Here is a 25,157-nt window from a genome sequence, read left to right on the forward strand (position 1 = left end):
GTGCATGCTTTATTGACTGTAGGGCAACTGGGTGGCTAGCTCTGAATTCAGCATTTAAAAGTAGCAGTATGAAGATTGGACAAGATGGGCCTATGGTCCCTAAGTATGTGCTCTTCTTTTTCTGGCTAACTACATAGATTGGAGTCTGATCTGCAGAGGTGTGGACTAAGTGCAAAATGGCACCAGGATTTTAGTGATGCATTGACTTTATTCCTTTGCCTCAGTTCCTCATCTGTAATGGAAATACTAGTACCCCCTTCAACTTTTTTGTCTGTGCTGTACATAATTTAACCTTGAGTGTGTTCTCTGCAACATGTTTTTGGGTTGCAGTTTCACAGTGACCTTCCCCCTTCTTACCAATAGCACAGGTATCCCTGTTCTGGGTTTGATCTGGTAAGGTTTTATCTGCCTGAATTTAGAATGGCTGCATTACTTGCGGCTGATGAGGTCAGCCTCAAGACTTGGATATTATATGCAGTGGCTGTGTCCACGTGACTGGGAGAAAAACAAATAGGAAACTGCTTTTATCCCTTTTTCACTTGCCCAGAGCTCATATTAAGAGGTAGAGAGTTGCAAGATATTGGATCTGAAACTAATTACTGCTCTGGGACTGAATGTTACTTGTCCTGGGCATTGAGCCAATGTGATTTTGGGAACAAGTCCCTGTTTGGGACAAGAACCAACCATTTCTGTATGATTTTGATTTAAAAGTAAATATTTAAGACTTTTCTATGGCTGTTTAGAGCTATTCACATATTCAGAGTACTATGGTAAATCATGATGAAGATGGATGGCAGTGTTCTAGATCATTATAAATTCACAGCAAATAACAAGATATCAATATACTGCTTTTTGTCACTCTGGAAATGGTACCTCCTACCGTGACAATTTTGCAACATACTCAATTGTTATAAGGTGCTTCTCCAAGATCAGCACTTAATGATTCTGAGCTGTCTCTGCTGAGAACAAATGTAAATTAAAGAACTCAATCAAAGACTGAGAATAAATGTCAATTAAAGATCTGCAACTGTTTTCTTCAAAGTTTAATGTATCTTTTTCCCCTCTTCTTGCTCCTTTTTCTTTGCCTGGTGTATAGGACATCTGAGTGCGAGTTAAGGGGTTTTTGAGGATGGACAAAATACCTGGCGGTCGCAGGTTTTTAGGTTTCAGAAGCTATAGTGTCTGGAGCCTGGGCAAGAATTACATGGCTGCATCTGAAGTGGATATATGTTGAGCAAGCTATATTGTATGCGTTCTGCAAGAAGACTTTAAGGAGACTGAGCCTCCTGGGCTTAGGGACAGCACTACAGCTTAGTAATGGAAGTGCTCAGTGGCTCAGGCGTGTGTATATACATGCATATGTGCTTTAGCTGGATGTGTTTATGGGCTTTTGCATACATGCACAAATGTAGAGTTTCAGTGATGAGAGAGGTTTTTAATTTAATGTCAGTCACTTTTCAGTTTTAGGTGACAATCTGCATATAGTACTGATTTTAACACTGTATCTTGGTAGCATGGTAATTTGGTTGCCATGTGAATACAAATCTGCAGGGGAAAAATTGAAAGCCTATTATTGCAGTTTACCAAGTATCCTGTGGTGTTCCTCAGAAAAGACTGCAAATTATATTTTTGCATATTAAAAAAGCAACTGCTGCCCTTGAAGTCACAGATGTACCCTTACAAGTGTTTTATAATACTCTTGCACTAAATTTTCTGAGAAATGAGAACAGATTGTTTTTCTGTGTTTATTTCATGGATTACCTCTTAGCTGTTTGATAAATACTTTAACTTTAGGTCACACAGCTCCATTGGGAAGCAAAAGGAAAAAGAAGAGATCCTGGAAAGGTGCCATTTTCACTGGCATTTATTAAAATCGTTTCTGTAAGGGAATGAGGAAGGTTAAGCTTGACCTGCTCTGCTGGGCTGGTGTGAGGGCTCCTCAGAACTTGAGTCACTATTATGAAGTTACTTTTTTTCCAGATAAAGAGTTGAGCTACAGCTCAAACTCTTGTGCTGTGATTTGCAGAACATCCTTAAGTTCATTCCGTTTCTTAATGGTTCGCGTGGCAATAACGTCTGTGTTTTGAGGAATGGTGAAATGCATACACCTCGGTGCAAAGCTGCAGATAATGCTTCAATCTAAGATTCAAGTTTATAACATCAGCTCAACCGTGGTATGGTGATGATGATTATCCTGGTGACTTTGTATTGATCTGTGTCTTCAAGTAAAATTGGTTCACTGTACTGTAGGCTAACCCAACACTTCTTCTGACTGGTATTGTGTGTTTGACTTGGTGACAAATAATTCCCTGCCAGCTGCTAAACTCTGGCTTAATTTCGTGGCAAGGGTGGCTAGGATCACAGCCAGCCTCACTTGCGGTATTGATGGCTTGAGGCCTCTCTTGGTGGAGAGCATGGTAGTACTGTTAGAATGTTTTGAAATGGCAAGTAAAATAATTTGGTATTGCAACAGCTGGTATCATTTGTTTAGGTCTGTAATGATACTGTGTTTATATCTGTAAAAGATTTCACATGTATCATGTTCAATGATTATCATAATGAATAAGTGAATCATAATGTAATTTTTGATACATTTATAGGAAGAAAAATAAGATTTTTTAAAAGTTATTAATAATTTTTTAAAGTGTCTTTCACAACTGTTTGCATTCCATTCTTTCTACCTTTGGATCTAATGGGGCAGAGTAAATTCATTTTAAAGTGGCCTATATGTTAAGTAAAAACGCGTCAAGGAAAAAGCGTTCATGGTGCTCAGTGTCACTGGGGCATTAGACAAAAGCATAAATTTCAGTTTGAGGTTAATAGGACAGCAGCTTTGTTCCTTTTCTTGCTACACGTGCCGTAAGCGGGGCACGAGTGACATTGACAAAGGCAGGCAGTAGTTAGGGTGTTCGTAAAAGCCTCTGGAAGGAGGTGGCGAAGCAGTCCAGGTGGTGACGTTCTGCTGCCTTACATAGAAATGCACTTGGGATGAAGAGACGCCAGCCCCTGTTCCTGAAGGGATGCGTGCCGCTGCAATCACATCTAGCATGCGTTAGCCGGCTCTGCCTCATTCCATGGAAGAGGGTATTAAGAGAGAAGGTGGAACTGGGGAACTTGAGTACCGTGTTCGCAAGTGCCAAAAAGCGGTGTTTAGTAACAAAATGGAAAGGTCGGCCGTGAGAAAATGGGCTATGATGGGATATGCACAGCAAAGTGCAGAAGTACAAAGCAAGAGACTCTTCTTAAAGGGTGCGCTGTAGTTCCTTTCCATCTTGCATGACTTGAGGGCAACCATATCATGTATGATTATTGAAAAAAAGGTTTTGTGGGAATAATGCCTTCATATTATTGCTTATATTACTTACAATATTCAGAGCAGACCATGCTTCTGAAAAAATGATGGAAAGCCTTGCCCCAACTTTGTATTCCAGCAGCAGAACTGAAGTGTTGTGTGTGTGTTTCCTTGCCTTTTGGTGAGAAGCCTTAGCCCAGCTTTGCCTGGCTTCAGCTTTGCTTCCCTGACTGTGTTCATCCAGATGAGCTGAGGAAGGTGGTTGTTTGCAGACCTGAGACGTCTCGAGGGCTGCTCTGTCTGCTGGGTCTTGCTCTGCTCCCTGACTCAGCTGGGCTGAAACCTGCTTCCTACTCGATGCCAAGGAGTCAGAAGCAATGTGAGCTCCTACGTGTGTTGGACTCGCAGGGCTCCACTTGCTGTCCCAATGCAATTTTTTCATTCTAAAAGTCTGTTTATACGCTCTGTATACTGCAAATGGAGTTTTAGAATGAATTTTTGTTCATGAAAACTGGTAATGTCGGGGGGAATGTTGTCCCTTATCTCTGGGGTCAGTTTGTCTGTATTCTGGCACATGTCCACTTGATATCCCTGGATATCCTGCATAGGAACAAGTTTTGGGTCCGGTTGTGATTCTTGGGCTGGATTCTGTTGAACACTTAATAACAAAGAATTTAATTCTCTTTAAAACATTGGCAGGGGGCTTTCTGGGAGGGCAATTTACAACTGAATATTTATCCGTGTCCCTTGTGCATGTCTTGAGCACGCTGGCAGGAAGGAAGGGGCACGTGCGCGTGCTTGTCATTACTCTTGCTGATTTTAACAGGAAACTGGTTTTGCTGGAGCATCTTAAAGGTACTGTATTTGAAAAGTTGCTTCTCTTTGCTGGCCTTAGATTTCCACTCGAATAAGTGAAGGCAAAGTGACGTTCTTTATGTCCAGATACTTTGACATAAAGAACTGGGTTTTAGAGTGGACCATGTTCTTCATTCCATTATTGTATTTTATTTTATTTACACTTCAGGTGTTTTAGGGTACTGTAATGAAGAATCATGCTTCATGTTATACTCAAAAGCCAGGGAAGCAGTATTTGAGTGTGATGTAAATATATATATGCACAGCCATATATTTTGCGTTAGGCACTTTTTACAGTGGACAATTCTGTTTAACGGTGGGATGCTCCTGAATTAATAGCAGCACAGAATTGTTGCTCTCAAAGTCCATGCTGAATTCTTCATATAATGTGGAGAAATTGTCTTTTCCTCTCTGTTTTCGGGGGGGGTGGGTGGGGGTGGGTGGGGTGGGTGGTAGTGGATATGTGTTTGCTTTTTTTTGTTTGTTTGTTTATCTTCTGCAATCTTATATATCAATAAAACTTTTGAACTTAATTTTGGTTATAGTTAAAGCAAAAAATAATAAATGCAGTACTGGAATATCTGAAAGACATTCACGAGATGAATTTGAGAGGGAAAAGATTTATTAATTGGTATCTTTCGTGTTCTAAATATAAGGAGATGTTAAAAAAGAGACTTACATACCACGTAATGTCAGATGATTTAACTTGCTCTTGAGATGTGTCTAGTTAGTTGGGAGAGACTGCTGTGAAATGGAACACAAATCCTGAAAAATGATACAAAACTAAAAATCCTGGATACAAACCTTGTTCAGCCTTGTTCTGTGAAAAGTAATATATGTATTTTCCTTCTAGAAGAGAAAATAAATACATCTGTGTCCATGAGAACTGCTCCATGTTGTAACGTGGCTGACTGGGCAGGAATAACTGTACAGAAACGAGCATTATTTGCCACAGAGGGCTCCTTTTATTGATGAACTATCTGTGTGTCTCCCTCGAAGACCAAGATTAGAGCAGAGCCTGGAACAGAGTCACCGTGTAATAGGAGCCTGCTGAGAAATGTTGTGCCCGTCATTTGCTTGGAATGGTACACAGAGAATAGCGTAGCTCCAGGGTAGCAAAGATCATATCCAGGTTTTTCCAGTGACCCAGCCAAACCTGAAGGAGTTTACCCTTCCAGCCAATTGCCTCCTGAAAGCCTTCCAATTTCCAACTTTCTTTTCATAATCACTGTTACAGTGTACTGGAGCATCATTGTTAACATTCGTTCTTACAAGAATACTGCAGGCAGTAACACAGCTGAGAGGCATTTTCATTTGGGGTAGATTAGTGCTGCTTACACTAGGCATAAGTACTGTAAAAAGGTACAGATAAATCTTGTGGTCTGATACTGATAAATCTTCATGCTGCGATTGTGTGATGTTTGAGTGGCATGAGCTGAAACCTCCAGTAGTGGATCTCCCATATTGGAAGCTTTAGTGGAAAAGCAGATGCAGTTATTGTTATTATCCAGTGAAATCAGACTATACAATTCAGTCTTATTTCGGCTTGAAAGCTGTAAAAACTTCTGAACAGAAAGCATCCCAGTGCTTTATTTATTTATTCATACCAGTGAATTATTTTAGTCCCAGTGCTTGGCGCATCCCACGTTTTGGAGACATTAATGTACAGAAGTCTCAAATGGAAACTTTAGTACTAGATTTAGTCATACGGTTTTCCAAATGTAAGATTGTATCGTAGCTCCTTTGCATAAATCATGGTGAATTCAAATAAAAATGAAGTCTAAGAAAATGGATAATAACGGTGAGATATTACTTTCTTCAGTCTTGTTTCTTTGCTCTGTGTTCTTTTTAAAGTAATATTTGATTTTTTGCTTCATTTGACTAGAGACAGATGAGAGAGATGCTCTTAGCTGAGGTACCCATTTAACTCTTACCAACTGCTATATTATAGCATTTATAATATATATTATAGCAATTATAAAGGAATTATAACAACATAATAATGTTTAAGGGAATATTTTCATTACTGTATGTTTAAATGGCTAATTGCTGTTAGTAGAGGGGAGCAGCCCACCAGAGTGAAAGAGAGGCAGAAAGGCATAAGGTGCAATGAGACTTTTGAAATTTATTTCAGCATTTTTTCTAGGTTCACTGTTGAGGAAACTTATCTCCCAGTCTGTGGCTGGAGAATACTGTTTCTGTTTCTCTTCCCACAGATGACATCACCTCATTTGTACGGGCTGGTACACGGAAAGCTGGAGCAACAGCTTCACTCTTTCTGCCAGCCGGAGAAATAACATCTCGGGTCCCGCCGGTACCGTGGAGGTGGCACAGGCGAGGGAGGCACAGCCGTGCCGTTCCCCACCCGCCTCAGGGTGCACCAGAAGCCTTGCCCTTGATGCCTCCGTGCAAGCCTTTCCCTTCCTCGGGTCACCTGGGCTTCCCTTTCCCTCTGCTCCCGTGGCGATTTGTTCTCTCTTCCCTTTCGACAGGCTTCCTGGAAACCTGTAGGGTTTAATCAGACATTGCTTGTTGCTTGCATCCTTTTCATGTCTCAATAAGCAACTTTGTGGTGTTTTTGTTGTTTTCCAGCCACCAGGCCATACCAGGCAGTTGCTCTGTAAAGTCAGGTTGTGGGTGGAGAAAAGATGGCAGAGAGGTTAACTGATTCTTGTAGTGCCTGGCCAGCTGCAGTTCCTCTGTGGCATGCCCTGGTGTTGTGGTTTAACCCCAGCCGGCAACTAAGCCCCACGCAGCCGCTTGCTCACTCCCCCCCGCTGGGATGGGGGAGAGAATCAGAAGGGTAAAATTGAGACAACTCATGGGTGCAGACAGAGACAGTTCAATAGGTAAAGCAAAAGCCACATGCGCAAGCAAAGCAAAACAAGGAATTCATTCACTCCTTCCCATGGGCAGGCAGGTGTTCAGCCATCTCCAGGAAGGCAGGGGTCCATCACGCCTAACGGGGACTTGGGAAGACAAACGCCATCACTCTGAACGTCCCTCCCCTTCCTTCTCCTTCCCCAGCTGTATATGCTGAGCATGACGCCATATGGTATGGAATAGCCCTTTGGTCAGTTGGGGTCAGCTGTCCCAGCCGTGTCCCCTCCCAGCTTCTGGTGCACCTGGCAGAGCATGGGAAGCTGAAAAGTCCTTGGTTTAGTGTAAGCACTGCTTAGCAACAACTAAAACACCTCTGTATTATCAACACTGTTTTTAGCACAAATCTAAAACACAGCCCCATACTAGCTACTATAAAGAAAATTAACTCTCTCCCAGCCAAAACCAGCACACCTGGACAGCTCTGTTCTATTCTTACCTGAAGTCCCTTTAAATAACTAAGAAAAAAAATACGTTCTGGGAAGAAGAAACATGGATTGATTTAATTTTTAAGCATGTGATAGGTCATTAAATTAATGTGACACTATCTTTTTCCTTAATGATGGTGGTTGTGCAGTGGCAGTGATAACCTGTGGTCCCAGGGGTGAAGGGAAGGAAGGAAAGTAATTTTACCAGATTATTTCAGAACTGTTTAAGTCTAAAGCAAATGTTTTACTCAGTTTAGACTTTAGTTTGCTATGGAATCAGCATCAGAGCTTTGGCAGTGCAAACTTGCCCAATTTTCATTGTTCAAAAGGAAAGAAATAACATCTTATTTTTCTGATAGAATAAACACACTTTCAGACCTGCTCCCTGTGCTGTCCCACATGCACTGTTATAAACTGTGTTGGTTTTCCCTGTTTGTGTCACGGCAGAAGCTTTGATACGTGTTGCTCAGAAGTTGCTACAGCACCCATCCTTCATCCTCTTGTGGTGCATATTTCTATCTCAACAGACTCAGGAGTTGAAATAACTTCTTTTTTTTGTTAAAATTTTGCCATGAAAGATTTAGTCTCATCCTTTTCTCTTTTTGTTTTGCATAATGTATTCTGACCACAAGTCTTAAAACGTAGCTCTTTCTGAAGAATTGCGGCAGAGTTTGGTGGAATTTTAGAAAGTTTACAGATGTGCCACTGGGATTTGCTGAGGTTTTATGCTTAATAATTTAATATTGGTATTTCTGAAGATTTTATAGAACTTAGGCTAGAGGCCCCTGGGGTCATCTGATCTGACCTGCATATGAATCATAAGCCAGTAACTTGCATGTAGTTATTCTTAAATTGAGCCTAAATACTCATGCTGGACTAAAGCCTAAAGATGTTTGGCTGAAGCAATTTTCTGGAAAGGGAAAACATCAAAATAAGTTGAATTCCTTGGGTGTGGAGCTTCAGTGCCTAATTATCCTCCCTTTTTTTCATCCAAGTTCATAATTAAGATGTTTCTACTTTCATTTTCCACTGTTTTTGTTATGTTGTGTGCTAGGTTAGAGAGAGCTTTTAGTACTTATTTTTCTCCCCCTGTGAAGGTACATGTGAACTTCAGACACCTCCTAGTTTTCCTTTTTCATCAGCTAAATTATTTGAACTCAGACTCTCATTTGAAGGTATTTTCTGCAGTCCTCCAGTCATTCTTGTAGCTTGCTTCCACACTCATCTGAACTTTATTCTTATCCTTTTAAAAAGTGCAAACTGAGGCTGTATTCAGTATTTTTGGTCTCAGTAATGCTTTTTAAGATGTTGTTTTGAGATTTAAAATCTTGCCTGGGCTTTAGCCCAAGTCTGAAACTGAACTGTTTTACAGTTCACTTCTTTTTATGGCCATATTTGAAGGCAGCTACTGTGGCTTTAGGAACTAAGGTTCTCACAGTGTACACAGTGAATCTCATTGTGATCTTCTGGTGGTTGTCTTAAACTTCAGCACAGTTATATACGGAATTAAGTTATATGTAAAATCTGCTTCTTTTTCCTGGAGAGAGTGTGAATTTATTTTGATGTGATAAATCAGAATGCCCATTATAATAACTGTTATTTTGGCATGCTACTAAGCAAGGAAGAGAATGCAGTCCTAAGTACATTTGCATGTATTTGTAACTCTCTGGTCTTGCCCAAATCCTCCAAAATTGTGTAAACTCTGTTAGGCACATGATCTCTTAGCTACAGTGTACCTGAGGCTGACTTTGCTTTGGCTAACCAAAAATTAGGTTTGATTTAAATATACATCTATATAGATATATGCATGTGTATGAATACATGTATTTATAGACACACACCTTTGCTTCCTAATCCTGAGAAGACAAAACCCCTGAAATTTTCATGGGGCATCACACTGTTTAGGTGTTTACAGAATGGGACTTATATTTTGCATAACTTAGCAGTCCTTTAGAACCAAAACCCAAGAAAACCTGATCTTTGAACTATGAAAAGATGTAGGAAAATAGTCCACATCTGTTTAACTGGAAGAACATCTGCAGTGAAAGATTTTTGATTTGGACTGTCTATGAGACAGTGACTTTTTTTTAAAAGCTGATTTTTGGAGTGCAGGGTGGCTGTTCGAAAAAGTACTGACTTTAATCTTTCCTTTGTAAGGCTCTGATGAGTCACAGAGCAGACTGCTAGCAATGGAGAACATTTTTGTGCAGATTTCAATAATGGAAATTCTGGCTCTTGTTTTCCTCTCTTTCGAATAGTAGAGTATTGCTTGTGTGAGTTTAAATCTCTCTTTGTCTTTGGCTATTCCATTACAAAATGGGTAAACCTTTCATATTGTGGCTGTTTTGCATGATACTTTTCAAATACTAGGAAGTACTACTGATAACACTAAACCAGTATGAATATATTTTCTTTAGGATGGAGGTAACCTTTTGATGGATAATGCCCTTTGGTGATGAGTTACTAGCTTCAGATATATATATATATATATCATTTGATCTCTTTCTCCTGTAACACAGTTTCTAATGACAGATTTGTAAGAATTTGTTGTCAAACTCAAAAAGGCATTTTTTTTTCAAGTTATACAATAAGTTAAGACATCTAAGATCAATCGAAGACTGAAATCTACTCGCCTGTTGTGAAACTTCATCCATTCGAATGCGCCTGTATGCCAGCAGTGGTGGCATGGAGTGGTGTGGTCCCACATCAGGCTCGGATTTGCTTAACGCTTCTCCCTGGAGGAGCTGGAAGTGATTGAGCTGCAGGTACACACCAAACCGTTTGCGCTTTCTTCTGCCTGCAAGCCCACGAGACCTATGCTGTTCCTCAAAGGGAGGTGGAGGGCCAGCCGCTCTCAGCAGCACTTGTCTTCTGGCCACCTTGCGCTGGGTAACCTGCCCTGGCTGGCTTTGCCGCTCCCCATACCCATGTTCTCCTCCTCTGATTTTTGTGCAGGCAGTTTGGGAAAGACAGATGTATGTGTTTGATGGCTGCTGTTGCTGGGGAGGATGCGAGAAGAGGGGTGTGGAGAGAAGAGGACACGTGGTGCTTTGTGGGGTTCAGCGGTGGGGAGGAGCCATGGCCACTGCCTGACGGTGGGTAGCTGCCTCTCCCAAGATGGTTCAAAATCCCTGGTCTGGCCTCTGCAGCTGCTGAGATTGGATTTTGCTGGACTTCTTTCAGCTCCTGTCTGAAGAATAACAGTTTATCTGAGAGCCAGTGCTTTTTGGTAGTTCATGCCGTTTTTCAGAAAGACTTTAAGTCCGCTGTTGGTTTACAGCTTATGCATAAGAGCCTTTTATAACACAGGAATCTTAAATAGTTGCAACTTGTCTGCAAGATGTGGCAATTTGTTATCCTTTCTTTTCGGCCCTGCAAGCAGACTGTAAGCCTGTTATTACTTCCTGAGCAGATAATTTTCTGGGCCTGAAGGAAAGGAATGCTTGTCTCTTTAGGGGAAGTGTTTTGTAAGTTGAGTTCAGCATCATGTTGCCAGTCTGTTTTGTTGACTGAATTTGCATCCCTGTACTTTAACAGATTTGTAGAAAGATTGTCTGTACTGGTTTTAATAAGAAAAAAAAAAAGCTTTTTTTTTGGTTTATGGTGATGTATTGTGCTGTTTGATAAAAGATGACAAGGATGACAAAAGACAATGTATTTTGTCATTTTAAAATGCTGATTACTTTTTACTTAATGAATTGCATCTTGAATTCCACTTAATGGAAAAACTATCCTGAAATGGAAAACTATCTTTACCAGCACTATCTATCTCAATGGGTGATTCTTTTTTTCTTCTTCTCTATGTCTAAATAAGATGCAGAAAGTAACAGGAAAACATTCTTTCCAACTCACAGTCCTTTCAGGTCAGAACTTCTAGTAGTAAGATGGCCTTCCTAGAATCTTCGCCAAGCTTGCCTGCAAACTGTGGTTTCTGGGAGAACCAACATCACTTTCCCTTGAAATTCTTTTTTTTTTTTTTTTTTTTCCCTCCTTTGCGTGTTTGATAATAATAAGCTCCCTTTCCAACTGAGGAATTGCTCTTCTGTGTTTCTGGGTTCTTCCTTGTAAGAAAGATCATCTGTATTCCAGAAGTTATGTCCCGATACAGCAGCATGTCAGGCTGCTCATCTCATGGGCTGCCGAATGTAGGGAGATGAAAAGGAAACCAAGAGAGCATAAAGGGGAAAAATACAAATAGAAAGTACATTTGTAGAGAGGTGTGTAGTCAGGAGAAAAAAGTAGGGGAGTAGAAGACCTAGTAAACTAGTAAATAAAAGGGAAAGGGAGAAGAGAGTATGCTGAAGGAGAAGGGAAAGCTGTAGGCAGGAGACCCCTGGGCAAAAAGACTTTGTTTTGTTCTCATAAGACCTGGGGCTTAATTTCCAATTTTGCTGAGCTTTCACAAAGATATGGAAGGGGGAGTGAGAGAAATGTAGAAAGCCTGGGATAATCACAGAAGATAAACGTATCAGTGCTCGTACGTAGTCTCGCGTAAATGCCTGCATCAAATGCAAGAGAACGTATATCTAGAGATCAAGAGAATGTAAGAGAACTAAGGTTGAGATAGCCACGCTGAGAGAGCAAGAAAATTATAAAAAATTATGTGCTATTCGTGGCATACTTTCAAGTGGGTACAGGCATATAAGAGTTTTGACAAATTGGTAGTTGAGTGGAATTGGGGAACAAGTAAATTCCATGGATTTTAACCTCGACAGGGAAAATAACATTCATAGAAGTTTGTATAAGCTGTGATAAATTCGAATCTTTAACCTGGTAAATATTTTTTAGATTTTTTTTTTTTTTTTTTTTTTTTTAGAAGTTGCCACAGCAAGGAATATGTTCATCTGTGAAGTATCAGGAAAGTTCCAAGTTTTTGTAATCTTGACCATTTAAAAGACTGTGGCCTAGAGTTAACTTGTAAAAACCCATCTATCTACAGAGGGTTGCGTATTTGTTTTATAATACTTAATTCTTCTATAGTTACATATAACAAGCTGTGTTCCTGTGCTTAGCAATGGCTTTGGGGCATGGTGGGAAGAAACTGATGGTAAATGGATAACTCTTGACTTCTTGTATACAAACTTCTCAAGCTGCCTTATCTGTTTTAATCCAAAAGCAGCCCGTAGAATCCAAGTCTAATCCCAAAGCTGTGTTGATGCAAATGATTTGCATGCCAAAAAGAGCCAATTGTGCAAAGAAGGATATAAAAGTTAGCTTCAAGATGGATTTTGTTTTACAATAGCTGCTTAAGTATGTAAACTTGGTCGTATTAAAAAAAATGAGAAGTTCTGTGTATACTGTTGGATAATCATAAACGTTTTTGTGCTATTCTTTCTTTCTCTTTCTTTCTTTCTTTCTTTCTTTCTTTCTTTCTTTCTTTCTTTCTTTCTTTCTAGATTTGAACATGGAATTCAACCCATCAGATCATCCACGGGCCAGTACGATATTTCTCAGTAAATCACAAACAGATGGTAGGTTACTGAATTTATTACAGTATTTGCTATTGCAGTTATCTCTAAACCCTTTGTTAGAATGCATGTGATAGTCTTTTAATGTATAATTCCCATCCCAAACAAAGAGGCTTTTATAGGCATCATGTTAGAGTTGAAAGAAGTCACACCTTTAGTTAATTATTTTTGTAATAAATAGTCCAAATAGTCTTGTATCAGCACTACAAATATGGATAAAGCTTAAAGTAATTATATTTTTAAAATCTTTTCTGTAAATAAAAAATTTTCTGTGTAACTGTTTGTTTTTTTTTTTTTTGAACTCTGAACATTAGGCCAAACTTCTGGGAAATGTGTGGGGAGTATTTTCTTGAGAAAATGCCAGTTTACATTAGCTAAGACGACAGTCCAGAGTTTTCTCTGATATAGGTGATACTTTAAATGAGCTCAGTACTAGATTTTAATAACAAAACAACCCCTGTCCTACCCAAACGTTCTCTCTTCCTCTCTCATTATGGTTTCGATGTAATTGTATATTTGTCTGGAGTATTTTTTGTTATTCATAGACAAAATGGTCCCTCTGGAATTACATCTGTTAAGCAAGCCTCTTGATAGAGTTAGTAGAACAGAAGCTATTTATTCTGGCTCTTTCATTCCCTGTTGGACATGTATGACATGTTGTTTTAGAATTAGATGAATAATCCATGCAAAACACATTATTTTCTACCAAGACTTCCAAAGCAGTTTCTACATAGTAATTCTGACTGTTCAGTATGAATTCTTTGTCCTTCTTTCTGCTGCCTATAAATGCCATTTTTGATTTACATAGTAAATTGCAGTGTCAAACACATCACTTAAAAATAACGTAGTTTTCACTTACTGTATATTTTTTTGCTAATTTCTGAGCATGACTAGAACAAAAAGGATATACATTTAGGCCCTAACTGAAGAGTTGATTACGTGAGTACCTCTTTTGCCCTTCAGATTGTCCTTCTGAATTCAGCCCTGGTTCTGTCAATGCTTTATTATGTGGTTTTGGATGTGATTTACCATTCTAATCTGCTTTGGTAGTCTGTAAAATGAATATGATAATATTGCCATAGTACACTGTATTATGAAGATTGATGTCTATTTTATAGTGTTTTTATAGTGTTTTGAGACTGTATAATCCCATATGGATGCTACATGTTTCTCGTTACAGCTTGTTGAAAAGAAGGACAAAAAAATCCCAAATCCAACAACTAAAATTTTGACCAGAGACCAGACCTGATGATTATTCTTACTTGTAGTGATAGTGGTTAATTTATTACAGTATGTAGTTAATTTTAAGCATTTTTTAAAATGACAGTTTACACCCATGCTAGAGTTGGTCTATGAAACTTCGTTCTGGTTTAAGTAATACGAAGAACATATTTTTGAGTGAGAACAATGAATTTAGTGAAACAATATAGAAATGTTATCAACAGGAGTGTAAGATCTGTTCAGCTATGCTGGATCATGGTGGAAAAAATCCAAAGTCTATCTTGCTTGTACAAAAGGAAGAAGATTCTGCAAACATTTATCTGCTGATGTATTGCCAAGAACCATCCCGTTCTGGTGGGGCAACTCACAGCAGTAAGCATTTTGCTTGGCTGTACTTTGGGCCCGTTGTGGAACCAAGTGAGCTGCAGGAGTTACCGCACTAATCAAGGATGTTGCCTGACACCAAAATGCAGTAAAATGCTTGTTAAGGGGAAAATATAAGGGTTTTTTAGGGTGTGTAGGGTTGTATTCTGACAGCCTGCTGTGGAGCCTAGGGGACCCCCAAGACTTCTTAAGTCCGTGTAGAAGGGGGAGAGCTGAGCTGGCAATGTTGCAAGCACTGAACTTGGTCATGTAACTACCTCTCTCCCTTACTTGCATAGTGTTGGGCTGGCAAACCTTCCTGTTGACTGTAAGTGAAGATATTTCTATAGACAAGAACTGCAGACATTTAAAATACACATCTTGGAGAGCTGAGGGACATCAGGACTCAAGGTTTCATCCAGGATCTGGCTGTGACTCTTGGGTGTTCACCACGTGTTTTGACAGTGGGAAAGGGCCAAGTCCATAACTATGTGCTAGAGTGACTTGGCAACATTACCTTCAGGCAGTTCCACATTTGGCTTTTTAGTAGCCCTGTACTCTTTCAGCCTCACTGGTAATCTTGTAGTACTGTCCTGGCATAGGAGCTGCGCTTGACCTGCTTGTGATCAACATGCGAGTGAAAAGCAACAAGCTGACTACCTCAAATATAATGAGACAGGACATGGCATCTCTGGATATTATGTGGTCTGAATTTCCCATTGTTCTGTGAAGCTTGGATGCCATGCTAAGCTTCTAAATCTATCCTGTCCCTCTTAGTCGATAGTCTGGATGCATCCTTAATTACCTGAGAGTTCAGGGAATCTGTAGGGAAGTTGAAGAAGCAATAAATATTAATTCGATTCCTAACTAAAGTAGCTTTTCTAAATGTTTCCAGCTCTTTGTGGGAATTTCCTAGGTGCTGAATCTTACATGAGTAATTCTCCCTGTTTAGGGAGCTGGTAAAGAATATCACCTTTTAGGTTTTTAACTTCTGTGAGTGCTTTATGCAAGTTCTCCCTTGTTTGCTGAGTTTGGCCTGTAAGCAGGATGGGCTAGGTGACTGAAAAGCCATACACTATTTAGTGTGTGGTTGTGGTTAAGGCAGGGTTTCCAAATCTTAGCACTCCAATAATGTAACTTCCTTTCCTTATAATAGCAAGAGGGCAACGGTTGCTACTTCAGGGAGCTGGTAATGGTCTTTCCTGTGAATGGGTTACAGCTGTCCACCTCTCCTAACTTACATTAGGCTTTACACATTCAATGTACTGGTTAAATTTTGCAGTATCAGTGCAACAATGGTCTTCAGACAAAGAGGATTTTGAAATTGTATTTATATAGTGGATAGAAGTGACGTAAGCTGCGCTTACTCTTTAAAGTTAACCAGGACCAGTCTCCTGTCTCAGATAAAACAAAAAGAAATGATTTGCAAACTCCCAAAATGCGAAACATTTTTATTGATGTAATCCTCAAGGATTTTTATCTTTGATCCCGATAAGGGTAACATTAAGATAGTCTGTAGAAATTGAACAAAGTAAGTTTCTATTACAGTTTCAATGAAAAATACATACATACGTACATACACACACACACGTACATATATGTGAGTATGTGTGTGTGTATTTCCTCACTCCCTTTTATTTCAGGATAATATATTTTCCTACTGTTGTGAAAGTTCAACAATAACAATTGAAAGTGCCTGCAAAAGTAGGAACAGGTCATTGACCTTAAAATGAGGAAAACTGAGACAATTTGGCAGCATCTCAGTCTCCACTTGAAGAGTTCCATTCCGACTTTTAAAATGTTTGAATGTTTAAAGTTTTAAAATGTTAGAAAGAAAGTAGAAGTTTAATTGTTTAAACTGACTCTAAATCTGTTCAGCTTCATTTCGTCAAAACCCCATGCTTGAAAGCCAAAAGCCCGGAGTTGCAGTTAGGTGTTTATGCTACAAAGTGGTGGTTAATTATAACACTACGGTCTGGTCTGCTGAAGACCATGCTGTGCTGGGTGAACAGTGCAAAGTATCTTCAAACTGACTGAAGCCAAGTGATGGAATTACCTCTTTACAGTCATTTTAGCTTGGCATAAGTGGCCTTTGGCCTTGTTGCAATAATTGTCTTTCCCTTGTTTAAAGAGAAGATTGTGATCACAAAAGAGAGCGGTTGTGACCAAATGGGTTTCTGCTATGCCCGGCTCCCCATTGGCGTATGTTCTGGAAAGAGTTGAGCCTTACGCTATGGCGGAGTGGGCCAGAAGCACAAAAGCACAGCTGCCGCCTCGTAGTCCCTCAGCGGAGAATCCAGGCTAACTGAATCTCTCTTATATGGGGAAGATCGGGGAAAGGAGGTCAATGTGGTGCTTAGAGGAATGTGCAGCACAAGCAGTGCTTGAGCAGGGAGAAGTGAGGGGTGTGTATAAATACATTAATATATTCTTCTGGAGATTGGAAATAGCAAATGGGAATGAGCTGTGAGTGATATTCTTGCTTTGGTAAATAGATGATTGTGCTTTCATGGGGAATTGAATAATGGATACAAGGGAAAATACCAAAGAGAAAAACTAAGGTAGGGGAAAAAAGGTGATTAAAATGGAATTTGGAGTGTATGTGCAGGCTGTCTTTATAAGATTTTGTCCATAAGAACTTTGTATGTGGTATTATTGTTTGTGATTAAAACACTGTTAAATACTTAACCGTGTTCAAAATTTTGAAGTTAATAGGTGTTCATTTTCAGTTATGTACTCTATTAGGTTCACATGCAGCTTATCAGAATTGTTTACTGCCTGTACATTGCAATATGCAATACTAGACAAATACTTTGGCAATTCTTAGAAGTGAGTATTTACCATAATTTTGTTGTTTCCCTTTAGATTACTTATGTCTCTTGCTGGTGATAAATGCAGTGTGTGGAACTTAAGTGTAGTGCAGTGTTTTAGCAGGATATCAAGCAGTTTAACTATTTACTAGACGATCAGAATTTTCCTGCTGTTCCTGTTTAATTCTGTTTCTTATACAATGTCCATAATTGTGGATCTGAGCATGTGCTAAGTGACATGGCTAACATCTGTCATGTGTGATTCTCCTTTCTGCTCCCTGGGAGGAAAATTATGTAAGGATTTTAAAAAGTTTTTTCTTATTTTCTTTTCATTTTATGTCTGCATTAAACACAATTATTTCACAGTATTCACACATGCAACCTTGTTTATGTGAGATTGCTTGCTTATAAAAAATCACAAATAATGGCTTCTCATCCAACAGGGAATGGACAGGCTATCCCACCATTATGAACACTCTTATTTTGCTAAGTGCATTGGGTTGCATAGCTTTTAAATCATGGTGCACCAAAGTGCATTTAATCACCTACAGCATGAAACCATTATTATTTTAATCCTGCAGTTTGATTTATGTGTTAGTTGCCTCCAGACTTGTATCCTAAATGCTGTGGTATTTTCACTGGAACAGAGCTCCTCAGGCTCTCTATGGGGTGAGTTAATTGGGAAAGTGCGTTAAAAAATTAAATAGAGTATATTTAATCAGCTGTAATAAACATTTGCCTGACAATTAAGGCTCTATACATCTATCTCCCTTGTTGTTGCTGTCTACTTTCTGAATATTTTGGCTAATTGTGGCTTTGACTTGCAACCCTTGCTTGTGGTGACTGGTTCATACTCACCAAAGTAATACATTTTCATGGTTATATCCGACATGAGTAATAGTTCCAGGCTTGCACCTGATCGTTATGGAAGGCAGTGATGTAACGCATATGGTTTCAAGGCTGCTCTATGGGAGTTAGTGCACAGTAAGCTATGATGAGAATTTGCTAACTCCATGGTGTAGCTGTTTAGGTGCTTTCATACCTGCAAGGTAGCGTAGGCCACTTTGCAGCAAGGTACCTTGCACGAAGGCACTGGTGGCTCAGGAGTGCCCACACAGAGAACCGGAGAAGGGTGGCTAATCCATTGCTAACTCAGACTGTAGCTTACTGCTTATTAACTTTCCCATGAGGACCAATGCCTGGTGAAGTACCCAAATGGATGAGAATTTTAATCCATCACCACACTAGTGAGCATAAATGCCTTTATGCGTACAGATATATGTTCCTTCTGTGTTTGATATATAAATATACTTAGTGCACAAGCAATTATAATGTTGCACATAGATAGCCTCCTGTTCTTCTTTTTATTATAAATGGTATATAAGAAGCTTGATCGGGAAAAATAGTCATGTAATATTTCTATCATATTTTGTGTTTTTGCAGTGAGAGAAAAACGCAAGAGTCTCTATATAAACCACGTAAGTGAAAATGCCTCGCTATGCAGCTTTCTCCTTGTTGTCTATATTATACAGTAAATAAGAGTTATCACACTTGATTTCCATATTGGTGAGAGGGTGCTGATGCTTCAAATGTCTGTTCTGCATCAGGATCCAGAAGTATAGGTCTCGGCTACTGAGTTAGTGGAACGGATCTGTTGGTTTGAAGACAGTATCATGCTCACAACTAGTGTGCATAGGTAACTGGTACCTGGGACAAAGAGCTGCACACATTAGTATGATTTTTAAAATTATTATAAAAACTCTCAAAACTTTAAATTGCATTTTTATGCAAGTTTGCTTTGGCAGAGAGCTGCAGCATTTGATGTTTACACAGAAGTTCTGAAGTCCCTGACCAGTGTTGATGCAATGTAAATGTGGATTGATATGTGGTACATGCCAAATGCGAAGATGGGGTTTTGATATGCTTGTGTACCCTGGGCATTTTTCAGCTTAGTTCTCTTCTGTTTGAATCAAATTCCCGGTGAAGCAGAGAGCAAATCCCCTGTAGCCTGCTTTGGGTATGGGACTGGGCTCTTTGCCCCAGTTAGTATTGTTCGTACTATTGAAGCACCTGGGACCAGTGCAGTTCCCAGTATGTTAAGTCTTGTGCTGAAATATCTGGACTCACGCCTCAGTAAAATTGAGGCGGGAAAGAACTAATAGTCTCCCAAATGGTATTTGCCTTTAGGGTGAAATGGGGAGAAGTTCTGAAACTTTTCTCTATCTGGAAATATAGGCCATAATTTCATGAATCATTTTTAAGCCACTACAGCTGCTGAAAGAAGCAGATGTGGTTTATAGCCTCTGCATCCCTTTGTGCTGGGGCGAACGTTTGTGCAGCTCCAGGTAAACTGGATTGGGGCACGAATGCAGGTAGATTCAGCACAGCTAAAAGCTAAAATGGATGTGTTCCTAAATGTGATTCACTTCAGGGCTCGCTCCTGCAGAAAGGGAGGGAGGCGCAGAGGCAGGAATGAGCCACCACCAAGTGGGGTGAGAAGGCAGGACTGCTTCATTTGTTGGCAGAAATGGTTTGTGCTGAGTGTTTCTGAAACTGCCACCTGGCTTCAAAAGCAAGCTGAGACTTTCAGTTTCCCAAGAGTTAAGATTTTGAGAAAGTCATTAAATACTGTGAGGCTTATAAAAGCCTTAAACTTGGCCCCACTAGGCTAGCAGATATTTTCAGTGCTTCCCACCTTCTATTCCCCTGTGAAACATTTCCATTGTTTACAGTGCATGTGAGGGTGGTTTGCAGTGCAGTTGCATTGTCATAAAAATACTTGTAAAGTTAATGCACTGGATTCCTGTAAACTTAATAATGTGTGCTCAGTAACTTCCAGCAGTCTTTTTAACCTCAAACTTGGAGGGTTCAATGCAAAAAAAAAAAAAAAAAAAAAAAAAAATAGACACTGCAAAGCAAGGAATTAACTGAGCTTCTGTGTCCACCTTGTGTCATGGATGAAATTCTCACGTGTCCTGAATCATTTCATGTCATATAAAAGATGTGTTCTGCATTAGGCAGACTGTGAGTGGCTTCATCTGGCAGATTGCACAAAGATGAGTATTACAAATGCTGTTGGAAGCACACCATTGCAAACCCTGGTATAAAATATTTTTAGGCAATGCTGGAGTTGTTGCAGAAAAGGGTAGGATGATCATATCACTGAGGAGTTGTGTTGTTGGGAGCTCAATGTAGCAGCTCAAGCAGTTGATAACCTAAGCGCTAAACCTCTTCCTACTTTCCTTTTTTTAAGTATCATTCAAAGCACTGGCTAAGGTTGCAGCAATGTAAACTTCCCCCAGTAGTCTGGTTTACTGCTACCTTAAGTCTGACTCCTTTGTACTTAAAAGTACTTCTTCTGGATCACAAAGCTAAAAATAACCTTTATGAAGCTGAAGTCCTTCCCATGGCTTTCTCTGTGTGTGTCCTTACAAGTCAGTTAAGTTTTTTAGCCAATACACATAGATAAGCTATATTTTCAAATGGGGCCTGTGATATTTAAGTTGTTATTGAGATGTATGGTTGACTTCAGCACACCTGTGAGTATTCATTCAGCACCTCCTAAATATTCTGTCTGCTAAAGCTGACGCACAAACTGGTGATCATTTTTGAAGTGGTTGCTGTGGCCTTTAACTGGGAACTGTGTTTAAGTTTGTAGACTGCAGGGAATCATCGTAATTTTCCTAGACAGCCTTGTTTGAAGAAATTTGAGGAAATAGTTAGATTTAATAAATCTATGTGAAAAATGATGGGTAGTAGATGGGTAGTATTTAATGATGGGTAGTATGATAAGCAAATTTATGATATACCCTATTTCTTGATCAGTTCTTTTCCCCCATTTTTCAGTGTGTGCTCAGTGCATTTCTAACAGGAGGTATTGCTACTCATCTGTTTCCTTGTTGATGTGAAGTTCTGGGTCCCCACATCTGCTCTGGAGGAAACAAGCCAGAGGACATAAATTTTGCAGCGTTTTTGTCTTCCTTTTGCAGGAACTCCACACCATAATGCAGCACTCTTCTCTTTTGTAGTTTTTCCATAACATCATCTTTTTTTTTCTTCTTTTCTAAGTCTTTTATACTTATTCTCCTTTTGTGACAAATAACCAAGATGGGCAACAAAATATTTTTATCCTTTTGTACAATATCTTATTGGTTATTTTGCAGGCAGAGTTGAACATCTCCCAGATGGTCAGGGTGGCTGGCTAGCAAGAGAACTATCAAGAAATGTTGTGCTTTTTCTTCTTTAACTGCTTGTCTAGTTCTGTGTAGTAATAGATGAGAATAGTAGTTTATACAAATACAGTTTCAAAATGTTATGTATGAAAAAATTAATTTAATGAATTAATACTGACTTTTTCATTTAAAAATGTACTTTCTCAGTATAACACCACTTTTCTTTCCCTTTCTTGCTTGCTCTTTTTTGTAGAATGTTTTAATTGGCTGAATAGTTTCCTTTCATGCCCAAATACAAATAGTGGGTTCCTGCTTTGATTTCTTGCACTTTGTCAAGGGCTGGCAGTTGCCAGGTTTCAGATTCACCTTGTCAGTAGGTGTGATGGAACAGCCAGCAGCTGCTCTTTTTTTGGGGTGGGGAAGGCAAGGAGGAAGGAATGAAGTGGGGGTGACAGGGTGCTATGGAGAAGCCGTCGTCTCTCAGTCTTCCCACAGAGCCCAGGGAGAAAGGCGACAGGTTGGGGGTGGTGCTGGATCCTTTGCATAACTACCTACAGCGTACCTGGCGTGTTTGCTTTCTTCCAGCCTATTTTAATTTCTAAGCAGTTGCAGCAGACTCTACTTCCCTTTCCTGTTGAACTGGCAGTTGTTTTTTGTTATGGCTTTAATGCTGCTTCAGTGTGCACTTGTCTTGTCTTTTAATCTGCTTAGTCAAGCTGCTGAGGGGGATAAAGGTGCAGACTGAGATAGAGGCGTTTCCTATTTCAGAGAGGAGAGATTGCATCAGTATCTCTGCCTGTACAAGGAAAGCAAACAGGAAGACATGTTTTATGGGGTATTGGGGGGGGGGGGGGTGGAGAAAGAGTGAATTTTTTATTATTGTTTGCAGTAGCTAGTTCTTTGTACTGGGTGATTATTTTTTTGCAGGGGAGAAGAGCAAGGCAGGGGAGGGAAAAGTTGATTATAAAAATAATATCTTATAAAAATAATATCCTCATCAATGACATAGTGGGGTCGAGTGCACCCTCAGCAACTTTGCAGATGACACCAAGCTGAGTGGTGCAGTTGACATGCCTGAGGGACAGGATGCTATTCAGAGGGACCTGGACAAGCTCGAGAAATGGGTCCACGTGTACCTCATGAGGTTCAACAAGGCCACGTGCAAGGCCCTGCACATCGGCCGGGGCAACTCCCAGTATCAATACAGGCTGGGGGAAGAAGGGATTGAGAGCAGCCCTGTGGAGAAGGACTTGGGGGTACTGGTGGATGAAAAACTGGACATGAGCCAGCAATGTGCACTCACAGCCCAGAAGGCCAACCGTATCCTGGGCTGCATCAAAAGAAGCGTGGCCAGCAGGTCAAGGGAGGGGATTCTGCCCCTCTACTCTGCTCCGGTGAGACCCCACCTGCAGTACTGCAGCCAGCTCTGGAACCCCCAGCACAAGGACATGGACCTGTTGGAGCGGGTCCAGAGGAGGGCCCCAAAAATGATCCGGGGGCTGGAGCACCTCTCCTACGAGGACAGGCTGAGAGAGTTGGGGTTTTTCAGCCTGGAGAAGACAAGGCTCCAGGGAGACCTTATTGTGGCCTTTCAATACTTAAAGGGGGCTTATAAGAAAGAAAGATAGGGACAGACTTTTTAGTAGGATCTGTTGCAATAGGTCAAGGGGTAATGGTTTTAAACTAAAAGAGGGTAGATTTAGACTAGACATAAGGAAGAAATTTTTTACCATGAGGGTGGTGAGGCACTGGCACAGGTTGCCCAGAGAGGCAGTGGAGGCCCCATCCCTGGCAACATTCAAGGTCAGGCTGGATGGGGCTCCAAGCAACCTGATCTAGTTGAAGATGTCCCTGCCCATTGCACGGGGTTGGACTAGATGACCTGTAAAGGTCCCTTCCAACCCAAACTATTCAATGATTCTGTGAGTTCTCTATCAAGTTTTTGCTAGAAACTTTCCCTTTCAGACAAGATGAAAATACTCTGTTTGCCGAAGTACTTTCTTCTCTTCTTGACAAGATACACTTTTAAAGTTAAGTCTGTGTTTATGAGCAGTAATACCCACTAAAAATAAGGGGGACTTCTTGCATATTGGAATATTTCTGAAGGAAGAGAAATCCTGCGGAAGAGGGAAGTAATAGCTTCAGCATTTTTTTTATTCTGGAGACTTGCAGCAACAGCTTTTTTTCAGCATTGTGTTGTTTAGGGATCTGGACATGACTTCCAGTCTGCTATCCCATCAACTAGATGTTCAAATCCTAGCAGACTAATACTGGTTTTATCATTCCAAGTAGAAGAACTAACATCTCTGTGTATAGACGAAAATTTTTTCAGCATCCTGGGGAAAAGTTCCTGCGCATCATTCGTGTCAGAACCCTGGTCCCTGTAAGTGACTCTGTAGTGATTCACATCAGGGGAGGCTTCTTCCCAGCAGCAGTCCTGCTGATGGGGACTAGTGGAGAATGGAGGGGTCTTTTGCTGTATGTGGTGTGACACAAGCAATTTCGGTGAGCCTTTTTGCATGCTAGAAATGATGTATGGTATTTGCTCCTGTGTAGCCCCCAAATTTTCCTGTCAGAGTGGATAAAGAGGCTGTTCTGCTTCCCGATTGTAAAACTAGTAGGCATGTGACTGGTAATCAAACACTTCCAGCTAGTGATTATAAGAGTAAATATGGTACATGCTGAAATGGGAACATAGTCTAAAAAGTGCTTTAATCCGTGAAAAATGCAAAGCAGAACATAAAATGTGAAATGTTGTTTTTGTTAAGTGCCTGAGGCAGGCTATTATAAAGGTTTATAATTGCTGTCCAAATTCCTTAAGATATTTTAATTAACATTCCTTACTCAAAGAGAAGAACAAGATAAACTGGAAGATAGATTAGAGGCTTCTCAGGTGCTCTTGAAGCTCTCCTAGAGATTGCTTAATCTGGTCTTTACTCCTTGCTATTCCAAGATCACAAAAAAACCCCCCAGGTCTAGAGGGGGCCTTTAGGCCATCTGGCCTATCTAGCAGATTTCTTATACTGATGCCATTCCTAACAGATGCTGTTTAAGATGCTTTTTCAGGCTTCCAATAAGTTAGAATCAACAGGTTTTCTTTAAAGGCTTGCTTAAACTTACTGTTTGAAATGCTTTTTCTAATGTCTTTCAGCCCCTTGCTTCTTTTCCTGTCCTCTAGGGTGAAGAATTTTACCTTTCCTGTCAGCCTCAAGGCAATAAGTTATATGAAGTGGCAAACTTTTGTAGGGGGAGGAACAAAAAATAACTTTTAAGGTGGAATGAGAGCACACAGGAGAGTTCTTTTACAAGGTTGCTACACAATATTTGTTGTGCTGGGAGCCTAGTAAAGTCCCTCTGGTCAAATTGCACAACACTAGCAATTATACGCTATGTAAATATAAGCCTTTGAGCTGCTTTTAGTGTTCAAAGAAATACCTAATCTTTTCAGGTTTGTAAAACAGGGTGCTTTATCAGTGGTTAAGTAGGGCCTGTGTGTGCTGCAAAAGAGTTTACCGGTGGTTGCTGAGTCCCCCAGGAGGTCGGTGGTACTCTGGCATAGTTTTCGATAGTTGACATGAGTAAGGACAAGCTTTGAGGCCAAAAACTTGCAAGTACAGATCTAGTCTAAGGCATCAGTTTTGGACATTATCAAACATTGGTGAGACTAA

At 40.1% G+C, this 25,157-nt stretch overlaps 1 protein-coding gene across 2 annotated transcripts in view; it reads left to right on the forward strand.

Moving 5' to 3' along the window:
• The window catches only part of CCNY (cyclin Y), a 131,130-nt gene that overhangs the window by 64,586 nt on the left and 41,387 nt on the right, over nucleotides 1-25,157 (forward strand). Inside the window, exons 2-3 of one of the 2 annotated variants that reach the window (XM_072854652.1) lie at nucleotides 12,852-12,926; nucleotides 18,761-18,795. In XM_072854652.1, the coding sequence (XP_072710753.1) occupies nucleotides 12,852-12,926; nucleotides 18,761-18,795 (110 nt within the window). The remainder of the gene's footprint in view (nucleotides 1-12,851; nucleotides 12,927-18,760; nucleotides 18,796-25,157) is intronic. The other variant, XM_072854653.1, reaches the window with a different exon arrangement.

The sequence above is a fragment of the Ciconia boyciana genome, chromosome 2 (genome assembly GCF_034638445.1).
Source record: "Ciconia boyciana chromosome 2, ASM3463844v1, whole genome shotgun sequence".
NCBI classification, from domain to species: Eukaryota; Metazoa; Chordata; class Aves; order Ciconiiformes; family Ciconiidae; genus Ciconia; species Ciconia boyciana.